We start from the raw sequence: 20,099 nt of genomic DNA on the forward strand, positions 1-20,099 counted from the left end.
ATGGCAGCTTTGATACAAAATGGCTGACTTCCTGTATGTTTTCAGGTATGGCTTCTTGAGACTTTTTTTTGTGGTTCTATTCATGGTAGACATGTCTACCAAATTTCATGTTGCAAAGTGTAACTGGATTCAGTAACTGAATTTTCAAAAATGTGTTCACATTTCATGGAAAGTCGTCAATTTAAACCCCCTTAGGACCACTTTGATACAAAATGGCTGACTTCCTGTAAGTTTTCCGGCATAGTTTCGTAAGACTTTTTTGTGGGTCTACTCACGATAGACATGTCTACCAAATTTCATGTTGCAAAGTGAAACTGGCTTCAGGGGCTGAATTTTCAAAATATGTTCACATTTCATGAAACGTCGTCAATTTAAATCCCCTTATGGCCGCTTTGATACAAAATGGCTGACTTCCTGTATGTTTTCAGGTATGGCTTCTTGAGACTTTTTTTTGTGGTTCTATTCATGGTAGACATGTCTACCAAATTTCATGTTGCAAAGTGTAACTGGATTCAGGAACTGAATTTTCAAAAAATGTGTTCACATTTCATGGAAAGTCGTCAATTTAAATCCCCTTAGGACCACTTTGATACAAAATGGCTGACTTCCTGTAAGTTTTCCGGCATAGTTTCGTAAGACTTTTTTGTGGGTCTACTCATGATAGACATGTCTACCAAATTTCATGTTGCAAAGTGAAACTGGCTTCAGGGGCTGAATTTTCAAAATATGTTCACATTTCATGGAAAGTCGTCAATTTAAACCCCCTTATGGCAGCTTTGATACAAAATGGCTGACTTCCTGTATGTTTTCAGGTATGGCTTCTTGAGACTTTTTTTTGTGGTTCTATTCATGGTAGACATGTCTACCAAATTTCATGTTGCAAAGTGTAACTGGATTCAGGAACTGAATTTTCAAAAAATGTGTTCACATTTCATGGAAAGTCGTCAATTTAAACCCCCTTAGGACCACTTTGATACAAAATGGCTGACTTCCTGTAAGTTTTCCGGCATAGTTTCGTAAGACTTTTTTGTGGGTCTACTCATGATAGACATGTCTACCAAATTTCATGTTGCAAAGTGAAACTGGCTTCAGGGGCTGAATTTTCAAAATATGTTCACATTTCATGAAACGTCGTCAATTTAAACCCCCTTATGGCCGCTTTGATACAAAATGGCTGACTTCCTGTAAGTTTTCCGGCATAGTTTCGTAAGACTTTTTTGTGGGTCTACTCACGATAGACATGTCTACCAAATTTCATGTTGCAAAGTGAAACTGGCTTCAGGGGCTGAATTTTCAAAATATGTTCACATTTCATGAAACGTCGTCAATTTAAATCCCCTTATGGCCGCTTTGATACAAAATGGCTGACTTCCTGTATGTTTTCAGGTATGGCTTCTTGAGACTTTTTTTTGTGGTTCTATTCATGGTAGACATGTCTACCAAATTTCATGTTGCAAAGTGTAACTGGATTCAGGAACTGAATTTTCAAAAAATGTGTTCACATTTCATGGAAAGTCGTCAATTTAAACCCCCTTAGGACCACTTTGATACAAAATGGCTGACTTCCTGTAAGTTTTCCGGCATAGTTTCGTAAGACTTTTTTGTGGGTCTACTCATGATAGACATGTCTACCAAATTTCATGTTGCAAAGTGAAACTGGCTTCAGGGGCTGAATTTTCAAAATATGTTCACATTTCATGAAACGTCGTCAATTTAAACCCCCTTATGGCCGCTTTGATACAAAATGGCTGACTTCCTGTAAGTTTTCCGGCATAGTTTCGTAAGACTTTTTTGTGGGTCTACTCATGATAGACATGTCTACCAAATTTCATGTTGCAAAGTGTAACTGAATTTTCAAAAATGTGTTCACATTTCATGGAAAGTCGTCAATTTAAACCCCCTTAGGACCACTTTGATACAAAATGGCTGACTTCCTGTATGTTTTCAGGTATGGTTTCTTGAGACTTTTTTTTGTGGTTCTATTCATGATAGGCATGTCTACCAAATTTCATGTTGCAAAGTGTAACTGAATTTTCAAAAATGTGTTCACATTTCATGGAAAGTCGTCAATTTAAACCCCCTTAGGACCACTTTGATACAAAATGGCTGACTTCCTGTATGTTTAATGGCAAGTTGTCCAAACTTGGCTATCGAATTGCATGCGTCACGTCGACTCAACAAATGTATCCATTCATGAATGACATAATGCTTTTCAAGCAACCTGCATCATAAGCTTGATCCCACCTTTAAGTCCCCCATGCAGCGGCAGCAGGTTGCTGTTGTTGTGTGCAAGCAGGGGCGGCCAGAACAGCCAGTCCACGGCTCCAACAACGGGAGTGTCAGCGGGAAAGCCGATCCAGACTCCGGACTCCTCCTTGGAGATCTTCGTCATCTGCGCACAAGGAGTCTGCAGCTTCCTCCGGACACCTCACCACGACAGGAGCCAAGACACAGGTACTGAAAACACACTTAAAAAAAAATAAGAAAAGAAAAAAAGCTAGGTTAAGTTCTGGGGTCGCTTTGCTACATCTGGCATGGAGTGTCTTAGACTCTGTTCATGATATGTGATATGATGAGATCTCAAGAGTCACACGGGTATTCTCAAGCAAGAATATGCTGCCCAATGTCAGAAAGTCTCTTTAAAGACACAAAACTTAAGAATGACTGAAAAACGAATAGGAGCAGATTGCGCAATGAATGTGTCTGATAACCCAATTAGACCACAAAAATAAAACCATGCCTGATATTTACTTGGTAACTTTCTAATTATTATTATTTATTTATTAATTTTATTTTAATTTTTTAGGAATTATTACTTTGTCGTGGTCAAATGATTTCAGTGCCCGCTGTGGGTTTTGCTGTATTTAACATCGATGATACTTTGGGTGATTAAAAAAAATCCATTTCACAGATGACATGTGAAGCTTTGACTGTTGCCACGGTGACCGGCATGGAGATTTAACAGTGTGCGTGTGTGTGTGTGTGCGTGTGTGTGTGTGTGTGTGTGTGTGTGTGTGTGTGTGCGCAGAGGACGATATGAGTGCTGCTAGGTTTCCAAGTGGCGGAAGAGACAAGTGCAGGTGAGTTCATTTTATTTTAATTTTTTAGTCTCTCTCTTCTTGCTCTTGACGTACGAAACACGCATTGCCCGAACCGTTATAAGAAGCTTTGGGGCGGGTTTTGTGCAATAAAACTGCCATTCTTCACCTCTCTGATCCACTTACAAACACTCAAGCGTTAAGTCTGTGCATGTGACATGCTTACAGCAATGCAACGAACGCTCTTTCATTTATGTATGTGTGCAATGTGAAATGAATTGGATCAAATTCATTAAAATTAACTAAATTAATAATAATTAAATAAAAAAAATTATATATATATATATATATATATATATATATATATATATATATATATATATATATATACATACATATATATATATATATATATATATATATATATATATATATACATGCTGTAATCAGATGTGATTAAATCATAATTAAAACTAGATAGGTAAATGATGGGGGAACAGATGTAAAAGCATTTTGTAAAACAAGCAAACAAACAAAACGGGAGGAAGATTTTAATCTAAATCTAAAGAGAGTAAGCAAGCAAGATGTTATCTAAACATATGTGAAGCTATATCTGTTGGAAACAGGAGTAAAAACATTTGAAAAGGACATCAAAAGGTGAAAAGATGTGAAAGAGATTTGAAAACAGATGTAATGCAAACCCATAACTGCATGAAAATGGGTTTTCAAAACATTTGAAACCAACAAATAAAGTGGAAAAGCCAAATGATATTAGAAAGCAGAAGAAATGTGAACAGATTATAAACCAGATGTAATTTACACAGATGTAAACCCAGATGTGAAAGTCAAGAAACTGATATAAAAAATTGAAAGTTGAAACCGCGGAATAGATTTGAAGCCAGTCGAAGTAAACTAATGTGAAACAAATATGGCAATGAATTGGAAACAAATGTAAAAAAAAAAAAAAAAAAAATCAAACTAATACAAAATAGGTGTAAAAACACAATTTTAAAAAAGTGAAATAAATTTGGAAACAGATGAGGAACCAGATGTAATGTGAACAGATATGAAACCAGATGTAAAAATGTTTGGCTAACTGGCTTGAAAATGGCATAAATTTAGGTCAAAATGTGAAAGACAGCTGAAACCGGGAATGCATATTAGTTTGAAACCAGATGTAATGTAAACAGATGAGAACTCCGGGTAAAGAAAATGAATAAATAATGAACGCCAAAACATTTAAAAGGGATGCAACAGGAAAAACATGAACTAGATTTGGAACCAGATGTCATGTGAACAGATTTGAAACCAGAAATGTAAACCGATACCAAATCAGATGTGAAAATGAATGCAAACAAAATTTAAAGGGGCAGAAGAATAAAGTGAAAATGTGAACGCGATTTGAAACAGGTTTGAAACCAGATGCTATGTAAACAAATGTGAAAACGAAATAGGAAATGGATGTGAAAGGGACAGCACTTGTACTTGCACCCCGACAAGAATGTCGGCATCCAGGTTGACCTATCACCCACATGAGTGGAAAAGTGGAACACGGCCAAAAGAAGCCTAATGCCATTGTCTGCTCATTAGTCGGCGGCCCGATATTGCGGAATGGCGGCCTCCCACCTAACCCGCTTATTACAACAGCCTCCACATTCCTCACTTAAATCTCCTTCTCCAAATCCACACCGCTGCTTTTATTATGGACGGAAGTTCGCAGAGGACGCATCGCGGCACTTCTTTCCCAGCGGACCTTTAAGGACAACAGGAAGTTAGTTTATCCGCCAGAGATGGACTTCCTGTCAGGCCGGGCCCGGTTGCGCTCGGACAGCACGGCGAGCGGCGCATCTACGTCGTCGACGTCGTCATCGCGAATGCTTCTACGCCAGAGGCTGGCTCAACTCCTGAGCCGCATCGACGACATGAGCTCGGAGGACGAGGCCAGCGAGGAGATGTCGCGCACGCTGGATGATGCCTTCCAACTATGCTCGCGTTTCGCGCTGCCCACCCACGCCTTCAGGTGGACCCCCGCCAAGAACTTGATTGTGTGTGCTTGTGCTTTGGGTCAAACTCATAATATTATTATGAGTTTGGAGAATTATTATTTGTAAAGGCACAATCTTTGTGTTGGATATCTTTAGATTGTGTGGCTGGTGAGTATAAAAAAAATTGTTTAAAAGCCTAATTAATGAAAACATTTTAAGATGATGTAAAAAAAAAAAAAGTCAAAAACTGATGAAAACAAATGAGAAATTCATTGGAAACCCCATGTAATGTGAACAGATGTGTTTAAACTGGTGTGAAAATGAATTGGAAACAGGTGTAAAACCATTTAAAATAACTGTAGAATAAAATAAACACAATCATGAAACTGATTTGAAAATAAATGAAGAGCCAGATGTGATGTAAATAGATGTGAAACCAGGAAAATCAAAAGCGACACATAGGCTGGTGAAAAAGGAACATGAAACTGGTTTGACACCATATTTAATGAGAACAAATGTGAAAATAAATAGAAAACAAAAGTAAAAACATTTCAAACTTTGAAAGAGGTGTAAAAAAAAAGTAAAAACAAATTTGAAACAGACGAGGAACCACATATGATGAATGTAAATTGAGGTCAAATAATTTTTAAATTTATGAAAACAGATGTAAAAACATTTGAAAAGGATCTTTACTCGACGTAATCTAAACAGAAGTGAACATGAATGGAAAATGTAATTGAACCCATTTAAAATGGGTGAAAAAAAAACAGGTAATAACAAAATGAGAAAACAAATGTGAAACTCATTTACAACCAGATGTTTTGTAAACAGATGTGAACAGGAATGGGAAAAAAAAAAAGAGAAAAAAAATACATTTTTATTATTATTTTTTTAATTTATTTGTTTTTTAAAAAAAGGAGAGCAATGATGATGTCAAATCGAATGAACAATACTGAGCTCTCCTGAACGAAAAAAAAAAAAAAGGAATGGGAAATGGGTGTAACCATTTGAAACGGCTTTGATGAGTCTTCAAATCAGACAGAGCCAAATCAAATCTTTGATTTAGTAATATTGATCATGTTGACAGGCTGCACATGGTGACGTGGAACGTGGCCACAGCAGAGCCTCCCGATGACGTCACCTCGTTGTTGCAGCTTGACGTCCAACCGCCCACCGATCTCTACGTGATTGGGTGAGAACTGATGTCAAACCATACACAATATCATGATTGTAAAAAGTGAAAATGAAAGAAAACCTTTCCTTTGAAATAGTCATGAAAGGAACAGAAAAGGTACAAAAAACAATAAACAGATTTGAGAGCAGATATGAAACCAGATTGAATGTAAACAGATGTGAAACCAGATGTCAAGCTAATTTTTTTTATGAAAGGATGTGAAAGGGAATCAAAAATAGGTGACCATAAACTGATTGGAAAATTAACTCTTTGACTGCCAAAAACGTTAAATAACGTTTAGTAAAATCCTATGGAGGAGTGCCAAAGACGTTAAAAGACGTTTGTTTCAAAACAGAGGTGAAACTAACCATTTTCTATTGTTGATTACTGAAAAACGGAATAAGGTAGAAACAAACTTTTTTTTCTGGTGGAAGGTGAGAGTCCAATCTTTCATTTGTTAGTATGTGTGTTTCCATAGTCCAAACACATAATTTTCTATGGACCTTGAAAGATCAGTCAAAATGCTTAAAATCGGCTGGCACCCACGGCATCCCTTTTTTGAAAACGTCTGTCAGTCAAAGAGTTAAAGGGAAGCGATTTTTTTTTTTAATGTGAAAAAGATTTAAAACCATATGCAACATAATTTGACATGTAACCAATGCTAAGTGAATTTGAAACTTGATGTAGTGTAAAAAGAAAATTAATGGGAATCATTTGAGATGAACGTGAAACTAATTTGAACCAGATGTGATGTAAACGATAATGTTAACACGAAATGGCAAAAAAAAAATCAAACTGTTTTGAAACCGGTTGTGATGCAAAGAGATGTGAATACAAAAATATGGAATTAGCACAAAATTGATTTGAAACCAGATGGGCTGTAAACAGAAGTGATGCGTTGTCATGTGTCAGGCTACAGGAAGTATGCGCCACGCCCGTCCGGTTCATCTCGGACTTGATCGTCGAGGACTCGTGGAGTCACGTCTTCATGGACACCTTGGCGCCACGAGGATTTGTCAAGGTGATCTATATGTAACTATTTTCACTTTTTACTCATGGCACGTGTAATTCCCCGTGCGTCCATGCAGGTGGCGTCAGTGAGGATGCAAGGTTTACTGCTGTTGGTGTTCGCCAAACAGTCGCACCTGCCTTACATCCGAGACATCCACAGCACATACACCCGCACCGGAATCTTCGGATACTGGGTTATTGACCTTAAATAATTCATTGAATTCATTTGAATCTAAATTAATTGATTAAAATATTTATTTTAGGGTAACAAAGGTGCGGTGTCGGTGCGCTTCTCCTTCTACGGCCACAAGGTGTGCTTCCTCAACTGCCACCTGGCGGCGCACATGAGCCACGCCCTGCAACGCGTCGACGAGTTCGAGCACATCCTGGAGACGCAAGAGTTCGACACGGATGACGCACGTCGGGTGCTAGACCACAAGTTAGTCGACAACAAAAAAGAACCTCCGCCAAGGCCCGAGGATCCATTGAACTGTTGAAACTGTATAGAAATTTTCAAATTGGGCGCCAATTTTTCTTTCCCAAAGATGTCTTGCCCTCGTCCCTGCACACACAGGTTAGTGTTCTGGTTTGGAGACTTGAACTTCCGCATCGCCGACCACGGCCTTCACTTCCTGCGCTCGTCCATTAATGACGGACGTCTCAACCTGCTGTGGGGCAAGGACCAGGTGACACACAAACACGCGCGTACACACACACACGCACACGCACGAGAGCTGATGTACTTCCTGTTCATGCAGCTGCTCACCATGAAGAAGAAGGAGGCCTTTCTGCAGGAGTTTGAGGAGGGACCCTTGAATTTCAAGCCCACCTACAAGTTCAGCCGGAACTCCGACGCCTATGACCTTGGGTAACACGCACACACACACTCTTTACATTGGCATTTGACTGAAGATGTTGGTTGTAATCTCGCATGACGTCAGTTTGAATGTACAAAGTAAACAAACTGCAGTTTTTAAAATCTTTACATTTTACTTTACCTCGCTGACTTACTTAGTGACATCAAGTTAGCTAACAAGCTAATAACAGCATAGCATTATTGTCACATGCACCACATTCTCCCTAATTGAGTAGGTTGTGATGTCATCGTTTGTGCACGTGTGTGTCTATTAGCGTTAGCACTGCAGCGCTGCCCCTAGCCATGTATAGGCCCAGACCCCCGCAGCGCTGCAGCACTACCCTCCTCTTCCTGCTCATCTCCCTCACCTGGGCACTGCTCTCTGTCCGGCTAGTAGACCCACCCAGGTGGGTGTCTCCATGGCAACCACCAATCCCTTTAGAAACCGGAGACAAAATGAGTTACACAATGACAAATGTGTCTCATCCCACACTTGTCGAAGCTTGAGTTATAGCTCAAATTCTGTTGCTAGTACAGATAGTAACGAGGCCTCACATTAGTAAGCTAGTAGCACAATGTTAGCATTGTGAATAACATGCTAACAACAGTATAGCATTATTGTACATTTGACACTTTGGAGCGGACAAAATGTGTGTCTGCTGATTTCGATGACCGAATATCTTTATCCGCTTAGCGTAAGGTTAGCATTTTGGCTAACAAGTTAAGGACAGGCCTCCATCTTGTCTTGTGTCGCCTAGCGGCAAGAAAAGGAAGCCTGCGTGGACCGACCGCATCCTGTGGCGCATCAAACCCAAAAACTCGCCATCGGAAGACGACGACGACGACAAGTTGTCGACCGCCACGGATGACAACCTGGATGAGTACCCCCTGGTGGTCAACCAGGATAAATACACCAGCGACATGAGCTATGGCGTTAGCGACCATAAGCCCGTCATGGCCAGCTTCAGCCTGGAGGTGAGAGACAAGACGTAGATTTAGCCCGAGCCATAGTGCCTCTGTCCAGTTTTGAGCTGTGATTGGCCCTGAATTCAGTGGGTGTGGCTTAGCAAAAGGTTGATTCTCCCCTGAATTTGATTGGTTTAACACTCTTGTTGCCACAGTTGAGGAAACACTTTGACACTCCGCTAGTTCACGTGTCACCTGAGGGCGTCTGGAGCGCCGACCAGGACGCTCTCCTCAACTACACCGTCCAGGAGGACTTCTTCTCCTCAACGTGGGACTGGATCGGCCTCTACAGGGTGCATCCCAGGAAGAATAAAAATCATTTTGCTTGGTGGAGGTAACAATAAACATATGCCGTGTTGTTGAATCGCAGGTTGGCTTCAAGAGCTCGAGCGACTACGAGACTTTTGTATGGGTTCGAGAGGACGAGTTGCCAGAGATTGATGAAGTCATACAGGTGATGAATTAGCATGTATCATGTAGCAAACAGAAATTGACGTCAAAGAGGCCTTTACTGTGTCTTAATATATTATTGCAACATAACATAAGCTGCTCCTTAACCTTCAACATGATCATCCTTCCAGTCTTGTGTACATCTACAACCTTGTCCTTGACATTTTTCATCAAATATTTTTGGTTGCTAGATCTCCGTGGATAAGGACGACATCCCCCTGCTGGGTGGACAATACGTGTTGGGCTTTTACAGCACTAACATGCAGAGCATCATCGGCCTCAGTGCCAACTTCCAGGTGAATGCAACTTCTTGCCAACATTATGTAGAATGTATTGTTTCTTCTAAGATTTCTTTTGGTCAATCTTGCAGATCTTGGAGTCAAAACGTGCCGTCATGGAGGGTCTCGTGCCGGAGAACATCAATGGGCTCACCAAATAAAATAAGAAACTTAACTTTTAAGTGTCTAAAAGTGTAAGTTCACATATAGCTGTCCACATTAATTCAGAATAATGAATGATTCAGTGACACATTTATTTGGACCTACCGGTTCTTTCTTAGCACTGAATGCTGGTGAATTCTGATTAATTCTAGATGACTTCTCTTGATGTTAATTTTAAACAATGAAATTAATTATGTCTTGTTTGTTTTTTTCAGTCATGTTGTATGGCTATTATATGAATCATGTATCTATTTTGTCAACTTTTATGTGGCTGTAAAAATGCTGGAAATCTCTCAAGTATGTAAGGATGAAAGTGATAACTGGACAACTGAATAGCATGAAAAGGAAGTTTTACATTTTGTGTTTCCCTGTAATATGGAAATGTGTGGTTGATGGCAATGTTATTGAGTTCGCATAAATCACAAATGGTCTAAATAAATCATATTGAAAATTATATTTGTTGGCATTACATTTGAATAAAATGTTGAAATGCAAATTTTGTCATTTTCTTTTCATTGTTGTTGCTTTTTTTTGGGGGGGGGCATTTTAGGGGCACACTGTGACACAAATTAGGCTAATTAATTGTGAAACGACGCTTAAGTTAGGAGATTTAATAATTGAAAAAAAAACACATAATATTTGTGTTTTGTTGTTGTCATCATTCGATATAGTTTCATCATGATATATAACAGCATAATGACAACAAATATCTTCAAAAGGGGTTATTTAACTAATTTGCCGACTTTAGCAACAAACTGTTAAAATATGGTGAAATTAATGGTGACAAGAAGTGACAAAAATTTGACCTTCTTATAATATTTTTTTTGTTTTATTGTCTATTACGTCGTAGTTACGTTCCACGCGACATAACAGGTGGTAGCAACAGTTGGGTGGGGGGGAAATTTTTTTATATTAATTTTCTTAATCTTCCCACATTTTCTTCGTCCTTCAGTGTATTTAAAAGAAATGTTACCACTTTGAGAGATGAAGTAGCACTTCCGCATTCTACTTTCCCATGAGCACTTGCGGGGGCTCTACAAGGACCGTCTTCGTCTTTTGCAACATCTTGGTACATGTACACACGTGTGGACTTTTAACACATTGCTTCCTCGTTTAAGGTAAAGATTGATCACATTTCGACACTAAGGCTATTTTATACGAGTTTCGACCAAGGTGTGTGAACTATTGTTGCTCAAAATAGTATCACCGTACGTGCTGTTTTGACGACTTCGTGGGCTCACACACTAGTGGCTCATGTCTAGCTACCCGAGCTAGCTTGATTAGGCTAGCCCTAGCTAATGTTATAAATTTGAAGGCTGAAAAATATTTTTTCAACACAAAGTAGAGCTGACCGAATCAAATTAATCGTTAAACCTATTTGTGAGGATGTTTTGTTTTTCATTAGATTTTTTTGCGGCTTCCGTAGTGCACAGTAGCGATTTTTTTCCAGCTAAGAAGCAAAAAAACACTAGTGGCATAATTGTACCATTATATGTAAATAAAAAGTAATCTGTTTAGCTGATGCATGTTAATACGCGGGCTGAAATACACTTACTGGTTTGAAAGCTATTTTTGTATCAGAATATAAAATATGGGTTTCAGGTAAATAACTACAGACTGTTAATCAATATAAATATCTTGGACTATTGATTGACTCTAATCTTTCCTTCAAATTTCTGGCCAAAGGCATCTGAAGATGAGCGAGGGGGTGGAACGGCTCCTGATCCAGTTCCAGGACGAGAATGGGGAGATTCTGGGCTCTCCTTTCGACCTTCCTGTCGACATCACGCAGGAGAAACTGCAGCTGGTCTGCAATGCATTGCTGCAGAAGGTACACATACACGTGACCGGAAGTTGCACATACAAATGAATATAGACTTTATTCAAAATGTCTTCATCTTCGCTTTTAGGAGGAGGCGGTGCCGCTGGCATTCTTCGCCCGTGGTGACACAGAAATCGTGTCCAGCCTGGCTGTCTGCATCAAGGAGCTGGCATGGGAGACTGAGCAGGTGCTGCCGGTGGTGTACCAGCCCCAGGCTGTGTTCCGGGTGCGAGCCGTCACCCGCTGCACCAGCACGCTGGAGGGCCACACCGAAGCCGTCATCTCCACTGCTTTCAGTCCTACCGGCAAGTGAGTGCCACGTGAAAGGGCCTCGTTTTACATGGATACAGTTATGTAATGTCATGTTCTATGTTAATGCCGTTTGTACTGGACTTTAACAGAGAAGTTTTGTATTTTGGTTAACAGATATTTGGCCAGCGGTTCCGGTGACACCACAGTGCGCTTTTGGGACTTGATGACCGAGACGCCGCATCACACTGCCAAAGGTATGCTTGCCGCTCTGTGCTGTATAAACTAAGATAAAGCTAACATTTTAGCATAGCATGCTAACTTTTAATATTTTATCTGGAATAGGTCACTCACATTGGGTTCTAAGCATCGCCTGGTCGCCTGATGGCAAGAAGCTTGCGTCGGGTTGTAAAAACAGTCAGGTGACTTGGCAAAAAACACACACACACACACACACACGCACACATGTATATTTTTATTATTATTTCTTTTTATAGATCTTTCTGTGGAATCCAGTGACAGGCACACAAATTGGGAAGACGCTGACCGGACACACAAAGTGGATCACTTGGCTTTGCTGGGAACCTCTTCACCTGTAAAAATGCCACAAATTTAGCTTGCTTAAAACCCGCAAGTCGTCCTTTGGAATCTGCTGACATCCCAATACTTTTGCCCGTACGTGTGTCAATCACTAAACAGTCTTCTGTTTTCGCCAGCAATGCTGAGTGCCGCTACCTGGCGAGCAGCTCCAAAGACGGCTCGGTGCGCATCTGGGACGTGGTTCTTGGCCGCTGTGACAAGATCCTGACGAGCCACACGGAGTCGGTCACATGCGTCAAGTGGGGCGGCGACGGGCTGCTGTATACGTCATCGCAGGACCGGACTGTCAAAGTGTGGCGGGCCAAAGACGTGAGTCCCGCCACCGGGCGTTACGGAGAAGAGCGACCGTGAACGAGTCTCCATTTGTTGTCTTTTAGGGCGTCCAATGCAGGACCCTGAAGGGCCACGGTCACTGGGTCAACACGCTGGCTCTAAGCACCGACTACGTGCTAAGGACCGGCGCTTTTGAACCGGCCAGTGCCACCGTTAACCCACAAGACCTCACAGGATCGCGTAAGAACATAAAATGTCATGTTAACATAAAAAAATATATATATGAAAGAAAAGAAGTTAGTTGAGGAGCTTCATTTAGACGCAAGTAGTCATTTGGGATTTTTTTTCCTATTTGTATAAAGTGAGGGAATTCTAACATGATGTCTCCTCCTAGTGGAGGAACTTAAGAGCAAAGCCTTGCAGAGATACAATCATGTTCGGGTATGTATGTTTTTTTTTTTTTTTTTGTCACTCTCTAATTTTATATCTGTACATACTTAGAAAAAGAAATGACGTGTTACGTTCCGGTCCCACAGGGTTCCAACCCGGAGCGCTTGGTGTCAGGGTCAGACGACTTCACCTTGTTTCTGTGGAATCCCGCCGAAGAGAAGAAGCCTCTTGCCCGTATGACGGGCCACAGCGCCCTGGTCAACGAGGTTCTCTTCTCTCCGGACACCCGCCTCCTGGCCTCGGCCTCCTTCGACAAGTCCGTCAAAATCTGGGACGGTCGCACCGGCAAGTAAGTAGTACCGCTGTTAACCACTCTGTGGCGCTGTCTGCTAAACTAACGCCTCTGCATCTTGTCACCCGCAGGTACTTGATGTCCCTCCGTGGCCACGTCGGTCCCGTGTATCAGGTGGCGTGGTCGGCCGACAGTCGGCTGCTCGTGAGCGGCAGCAGCGACAGCACGCTCAAAGTGTGGGATGTTAAGAGCGGGAAGCTCAATATAGATCTTCCCGGACACGCCGATGAGGTGAGGGATCTTTGCCGGAAAGTGGGATGGGATTAAGTTCCCGCAAATTGACTTTTGTTGTTCTTGATTTAGAAAATGTTTGGACTAAAGAAATGTCCTAAATCCCTTGTTTATATTTTGATGTTTACAAAAAAATATAGATGATTTTTTCAGGGTACTATGATTTATTGAATATGTATATTATTTTTACAATATGTACTTTATGTTTTTGAATATTATAACATATTTAGCACATTTAATATGAAAAATATGCATGTTTTATCTCGAAATATCCTAGATATCGAGAGTCCTAAATGCTGTACTTTTTCCACTTATGTATGTATATTTTTTAGATTTATTGTAAAAAAAAAAATATATATATATATATATATATGCTGTTTATAAAATATATATATTTTTCCAGATATTATCATTTACAAATATAAAAAAGTACTGTAATATTTTAAAGATCTGAAGTTTCCGCAGGTTGTATTTGTTTTTAGATTGTAATATTAAAAAAATTGATTTTCATCAAAATAAAAATAATATAGTCTATGTATAAAATACATTTTCCCAACTTTTTGTTAGATGTTGATACAGTTTAAAATATTTTTTTAATGTATACATTTCAAAATACAAGTATTTTTATTTTATTTTTTTAAATCAAGCATTTAATTGAACCACTTAAACATCTGACATTTACACAACAATAAACAATAACAACAGCATACTGTTCAGTGGCGCATTTGATAAATTGCCTTGCCCAGTAACCCGGGGGTTGCGGGTTCAAATCCCACTTCCGACTGTAAAAGGCCCATGATTATTTAAAGCGACATAAACCTTGCATTAAGGGCTGGCCCGATACGTACGTATTGTTAAGCCCTCCGTACTGTATGAGTGTGGAAGCTGACTGTTTGCATTCACGCAGGTGTTTGCTGTGGACTGGAGTCCCGATGGACAACGAGTGGCCAGCGGCGGCAAAGACAAATGCCTCCGAATGTACGCAAAAGTACCCACAGACCTCTTCCATCTTTTCAGATCAAACCTTCTGACTTATTTTGGGTTGTCTTTACAGATGGAGAAGATAATGGCCACTATACCTCCATTGTGATCTGAGAGCTGGGGTAAATGTGCTTTATAATCAGTTTGGTTTGAAAAGGCATCGTCATGGCAACCCATTGCCAAAAAAAAACAAGGTCAGAATATGAAGACTTTGCGTCGGGTGCTAGTGTGTAGTTGACAGGTGGGACTGCTTACAACTTCGCCCACGCTCTCAGCCTTTAATCTCCTCCATTGTCAAAGCCTCAACCTGCGGATCTTCTAAGAACTGCCATGAACTCGCACGCACCCGACCCTCCCTCATATTAAACATGTAAACCACAGATTTTCCATTAGACACAACTTTTATTACACCATAAAAACATCCATTTATTTACCCGATGTGTTTTTTGTTTTTTTTTAACAGTCGAAACAATCGCACAGTATCACAAACACACACAAATGGGAGGATCATGTTTTTCGTTTGGCAACAAAAACAATGGGACTCTGAAGGCTTCATCTGTGCAAGGCAGAGTGGTTTTAAATACTCGATTTGTTTCCTCGCTAAGCCTTTCGAGTGTGTGTGCGATTCCCTAGTTCTTCAGGTAAACATGAAATTTGACAAATGAGGAAACATTAACAAAACATTGAAAACACCCATCATCAGAATTGAAGCCGCGGACAGCGATGAACAGGCCTTTTTTTTTTTTTACACAAGCTAAGGGTTTTGCTCTCAAAATGGTCAATTTTCAATTACAACAGATATCAAATGATGTTACCCAGAAAGCAGCACGAGTCAGCTTAGCAATTTGAGCTCTTATAGATATACCGGCAGGTGCTAACAAGCTCTTCTGGAAGCGTGACAATTATCCTGTTGGCATCAAACGAGTCACATGGTTTTAGCATGCCGAAAATTAACTAAGCAGTGTGATATCATAAAAAATGTGTCATCTGTCTTCACTGTGCTGTATTGGGACAGTGCAACAAAAAGAGCCTGTTAATATCGAATCAAACCGATGTACGCATGTGGCTAAAAATCAGCATGAATCATCTCTGTTGAAAAGTGTAAGCACTTTAAGGTGCTAAGTAGATCGACTGTATCAGAGACGCGTGACGATAAATGAGACATTTGGACCTAGCATGTGGCTAAAAGACCATTTTGCCTTCCACCACCCCCCCAACAACAAAAAAATGTAGCATTGATGAAAACGGCTACATATGCTAACATGTCTGTCTTCTTTGGATACTGCTGAATAGGAATAACGTGACAAATACTGTTAGCATTGAAGGAAACGAAGGATGTGGTTAACATACAATTTTTACCTTTTAAAAAAGCAGCACGATTCAACATAGAGGTGATCAACTTTGAGATATTAAAGCTACGTGTGCTAATTAGCTTTGTGAAGTAGCCCAACACGGAACGGAATGAGACAGCTGGACTTAGCATTTGGCTGATTAAAAAAAAAAAAAAAAAAAAAGCGTGAATCAAGCATTGATGAAATGTAACAAAAAGTGCAAGATTTTTCTAGGTTTTGGCTGTTTGTGTATTTCTAACCATCGTGGCTGTTAGCATCGAACGGGATAGCTTGACTTAGCATGTGGCTAGCAAAAAAAAAAAAAAAGCAGCATGAATCAACATGGTGTTAAACCTGTTAGCTTAGCATCAAACCAGACCGCTGGCCTTCCTGTGTGTGCGTTTAACAGTCTGCCACCATTTTCTCTCAATTTTTCTTGCCTGAAACCAGAGAGACATTTGCACTTTCAATACTTAGCGTTAACGCTTACCCACATCCGACAAACCGTACGAGGAACTTAGTAAAAACCTGAAATGGACCAATGTTTTGAGACAGTCAAATTAATTGAAAATGACTTTTTTTGTTTGGTTTATTTACTTAGACATTTTTGGATTATGCGTCTAACCTACTGGGAAAAGTTTGGGTTGAATAAGCACCCCAGCCCATAGAGAACTGCCATTTTGTTTGTCCCAATACTTTTGTCCACCTAATATCCCTTTTTTGGACTCCGCTTAGGTGCCCTCAAAAGTAGTCTTTTTTTTTTTTCTCCCTCTCTCTCTTTGTTGCTCTTCCAACGGTTAGTACTCCATCGTCATGTTTTAGTGCCTGGAAAATGTTCCTAAAACATGTGGAAGTGTCTGAACCGGTGGTTTACAGAAGGATTTGTCTTGTTTTAGTGGAGTCCTAACTGGTCCCCCTATTGGGTCTTCCACACGTTGTTGAGCAACTTGACCACCTCCTCGTAGATGACGAAGACAATGGCCACATCCAAGCACACACGCCCCAGGCGGGGAACGGTCCCCTTGTAGAACCTTTTGAGACGGGATGGAACCAGAAACCATTAGCCAGCAGTTAGCTAGTAACTAATCAAGAGAAGAACTCGAAGCAACTCACGCTTGCGGTCCTTCCTGCTTGAGGATCTGGAAGGCGCAGTCCGCTGTGTTCTTGTAGCGATGGGCATCCAGACCCTTTAAAACATGGTCTTCAGACACCCTCTTACGGTTAAACAAGCAATGTCCCAACTAACCTGCATTCTGGTCTTGACCACATCCAGTGGAGTGTTGCCGAAAACGCTGGCGGCCCCCGCTGTGGCTCCGAACATGGCCGTGACAATCGGGTGCATTTCCTTTCTGGGATCGTCACCTTTCATGGGGGGGGGGGACCAAAATGTCACTTTAAATACGTGCAAGACCAGCAGGTTTCTGAACTTTGGACCAAATTTGGTGACTCGGAGGTCAGTGCAAGACACTTCAGTCATGGTGGTCTGTGACTGTGAAGTCATTCCTTCTTTCTCTTGCTTTCCCGAGTGGATTTGTTTGTAAACTGAAACCTTGTTGGTCCCTAGTCTGGTGGGACTAAGCAGGGTGAGCTACAAACTTCCAATTTGCAGAATTGTGAAAAAGTATCTTCTGGAGAAGGACCAGACCCTAGTCCTGGTTGATCTTGTGTTACTAACCCAGTTTTGGCAAGCTCTACAAGGTCTTTTGTCAGATCCTGTCATACTTAAGAGCTGACATGAGAGATGTCCTCCATCTTTTGTTAGCTACCAAGCTACTTTTGTGAATAGGACTGAAGGTGCCCTGTGAATTTCACGGCTTAGGAGGTATATTTGGGGGAATATCGGAAAGCCGCGCCGTTGTGTTGAAACTGAAAGCGATAGTATCAAGCACTGACTTAGGGCACAAGGTGTTAGTCATTCGTACCTTTGTACCAATTACGTAGCGCGTTCATCACGTAAAACCGGATGGCCTGATTGGTTCCCTGCTTGAGCACGGTTGCCGTCAGGCCCTGATAGGTCCCCCGGACGCCTAAGGAGGGGAAAACCAGATGAAGCTAATGGTTAACAGTCGTCACCCGGGCTCGTCTCGGAAGTCCTACCTTGCTCTCTGATGATCTCGCTGACGCCGTGAAAGAAACCCCGGTAGCGAGGCCTCATCGAGCACTGGTCGTGAATCATCTTCACCTGTAGGGGGCGCCACCGAGCAGTCACATGAATGTCCCCGTCGTCCGAACTTGGCCACCCACCTTGAGCGTCTCCATGGGACAAACGATGACGATGGCCTCGGCGATACCCGCCCCCAAGCCGCACAGGAGGCTGCGCGTGTTGTCCAGTCGGCCCGTGGCGTCTCGCATTGGGTTGCTGAGGATCTCGAAGGTGCCAAATCTGCAGGGAGATGAGGAGTAGGTCAGGTGAGTATTCCTACTTAGTTGATTTCTTATACAGTCTTGTGTTTACCTTCGCCAAGGTTTGTTGGCGAACAAGATAACATTTTGGTGAACATTTTTAGCAAATAATGGGAATCGTTGGGTCCTTTCACAAACAACATGAGTTTGCTTGGACGCCGCGCGAGTGAAAATGGATCAGGATCGGCATTCCTTGACAACAATCGGCCAAATCCACTTGGAACACAAATCAAACCTGATGGCCGACTTGGGGATGGAGCCATAGAGCAGCGAGCTGAGCCCTCGGTACAGGCCTCTGAGACCGTGATCTTGCACAGTCAGCTTCACGCAGTCACCTGACAACAACGGGGGACATTTAGACAAGCCCGGACGGGAAGTGGCCAGTCGGCGGCGTCCTGGTGCGACCTACCGATGCCCCGGTAGCGCGGCGGGTTGGCTCGCTCGTCCAGCTGCAGCTGAGTCTTCACGTACTCCGTCGGGAAGGTGATGCAAATCTCGATTCCGCCCGCGATCCCACCTAAGAGGAGAATTTGGGGAAATTGGCAAATAGTTCAAAACCCCCAAATTGTCACATTTGTTTCATGGAATTGTTAGTTTGGTGAATATATTACTTATGTGCTAGGTCATAATCGTTCAATCGGCCTGATGCTATGGTATGAATAACCAATATTTGGTTTGTCTGGCTCCTGTCCCCTTATGTCAGTATGCAGTAAAAAAAAAAAAAAGGAACATTATTTATTTATAATTATTTCTAGCACCCCACTGGCATCAATGCAGACGCTATGCTACATGAACATCCTGCTGGATTTCCTCTGTGACCCAGTTTCTCCTTAATATGCGCCAGCTTGTGCACAAAGCAGCTCTGCGGCCAATGCAATCGGCTCAATTAAGCGTTTAAAAAAAAAAAGAAGAAGAAAAAAAACGGCGGACCTGCTAGGATAGCCTTCCCCGGATGCGTGATCTTCCTCCCCGCCGCTGCCGCCGCCGCCAGACTCCTCCTGGCCGCGTATGAGCGCCCCGGGGCCGGCGCAGGTGAGAGCGTCGAGCCGGGCCAAGCTCTCCGCCGCCGCCGGCCGCCGCTGTCGCCGTCTTCGCCCGGGAGAGAGAGCTTGTCGAGCGGCATAGTGGTGGAGAGAAGCCTCCGTTGCAACGACAAAAACAACAACAAGAGGGGCGAGGGCGAGCCAACAATGTGTGGGGACTGGGGAGGGGTGGTCCGGGTGGTGGTGTCAGTATGCAAGGCAGTGGGTCAGCCGAGCGGGCCACGCCATTGGCTGGGGTGGCGTGGGTCGGTCACGTGAGCTGGCGCTCTCTCTGGACCAATGAGAAGGAGGATGCTGATTTTTAACGATGTTCCGGTCTGATAAACAGCACCAGCAGACAGACAGTATGACGTCGCTATTTGTACCGACAAGGTGACTTTATTGGGAAAAATATATAAATTTAGTTAATCTGAAAAAATAGAAATGCATATAAACAAAAATTAAAAAAATAAAAATAAAATTCAAAGACATGCACTTGTAATATACTTTCAATTAAACAATATG

At 41.8% G+C, this 20,099-nt stretch overlaps 3 protein-coding genes across 5 annotated transcripts; 2 read left to right on the forward strand and 1 right to left on the reverse strand.

Moving 5' to 3' along the window:
- The first annotated feature begins 2,246 nt into the window (after positions 1-2,246).
- inpp5kb (inositol polyphosphate-5-phosphatase Kb) lies at positions 2,247-10,416 on the forward strand. 2 transcript variants are annotated; one of them, XM_077547697.1, is made up of 13 exons: positions 2,247-2,454; positions 3,029-3,080; positions 6,111-6,215; positions 7,110-7,218; positions 7,286-7,402; positions 7,472-7,647; positions 7,783-7,894; positions 7,967-8,076; positions 8,823-9,039; positions 9,186-9,323; positions 9,401-9,484; positions 9,672-9,776; positions 9,851-10,416. In XM_077547697.1, the coding sequence occupies exons 2-13, from the start codon at positions 3,037-3,039 to the stop codon at positions 9,917-9,919; spliced, it is 1,386 nt and encodes a 461-aa protein (XP_077403823.1). In that variant the 5' UTR covers positions 2,247-2,454; positions 3,029-3,036; the 3' UTR covers positions 9,920-10,416. The 2 variants fall into 2 exon arrangements, with proteins under 2 accessions (XP_077403823.1, XP_077403822.1); XM_077547696.1 differs by lacking the exons at positions 2,247-2,454; positions 3,029-3,080 and adding an exon at positions 3,538-5,058.
- Positions 10,417-10,924: 508 nt separating this feature from the next.
- On the forward strand, positions 10,925-15,251 carry nle1 (notchless homolog 1 (Drosophila)). Of its 2 annotated transcripts, none has more exons than XM_077547211.1 (13): positions 10,925-11,038; positions 11,607-11,751; positions 11,831-12,051; positions 12,169-12,248; positions 12,337-12,413; positions 12,489-12,586; positions 12,708-12,900; positions 12,969-13,104; positions 13,259-13,305; positions 13,401-13,603; positions 13,678-13,837; positions 14,745-14,815; positions 14,892-15,251. In XM_077547211.1, the coding sequence occupies exons 2-13, from the start codon at positions 11,617-11,619 to the stop codon at positions 14,902-14,904; spliced, it is 1,434 nt and encodes a 477-aa protein (XP_077403337.1). In that variant the 5' UTR covers positions 10,925-11,038; positions 11,607-11,616; the 3' UTR covers positions 14,905-15,251. The 2 variants fall into 2 exon arrangements, with proteins under 2 accessions (XP_077403337.1, XP_077403338.1); XM_077547212.1 differs by lacking the exon at positions 10,925-11,038 and adding an exon at positions 11,054-11,093.
- Positions 15,252-16,383: 1,132 nt separating this feature from the next.
- slc25a1a (solute carrier family 25 member 1a) lies at positions 16,384-19,834 on the reverse strand. Its single transcript, XM_077547213.1, has 9 exons — positions 19,483-19,834; positions 18,962-19,069; positions 18,788-18,887; positions 18,394-18,532; positions 18,247-18,331; positions 18,072-18,176; positions 17,396-17,511; positions 17,263-17,336; positions 16,384-17,180 (listed from the first exon to the last, which is right to left on the reverse strand). The coding sequence occupies exons 1-9, from the start codon at positions 19,673-19,675 to the stop codon at positions 17,066-17,068; spliced, it is 1,035 nt and encodes a 344-aa protein (XP_077403339.1). The 5' UTR covers positions 19,676-19,834; the 3' UTR covers positions 16,384-17,065.
- Between the last annotated feature and the right edge of the window lie 265 nt (positions 19,835-20,099).

Source organism: Vanacampus margaritifer, chromosome 16, assembly GCF_051991255.1.
Source record: "Vanacampus margaritifer isolate UIUO_Vmar chromosome 16, RoL_Vmar_1.0, whole genome shotgun sequence".
NCBI lineage: Eukaryota > Metazoa > Chordata > Actinopteri > Syngnathiformes > Syngnathidae > Vanacampus > Vanacampus margaritifer.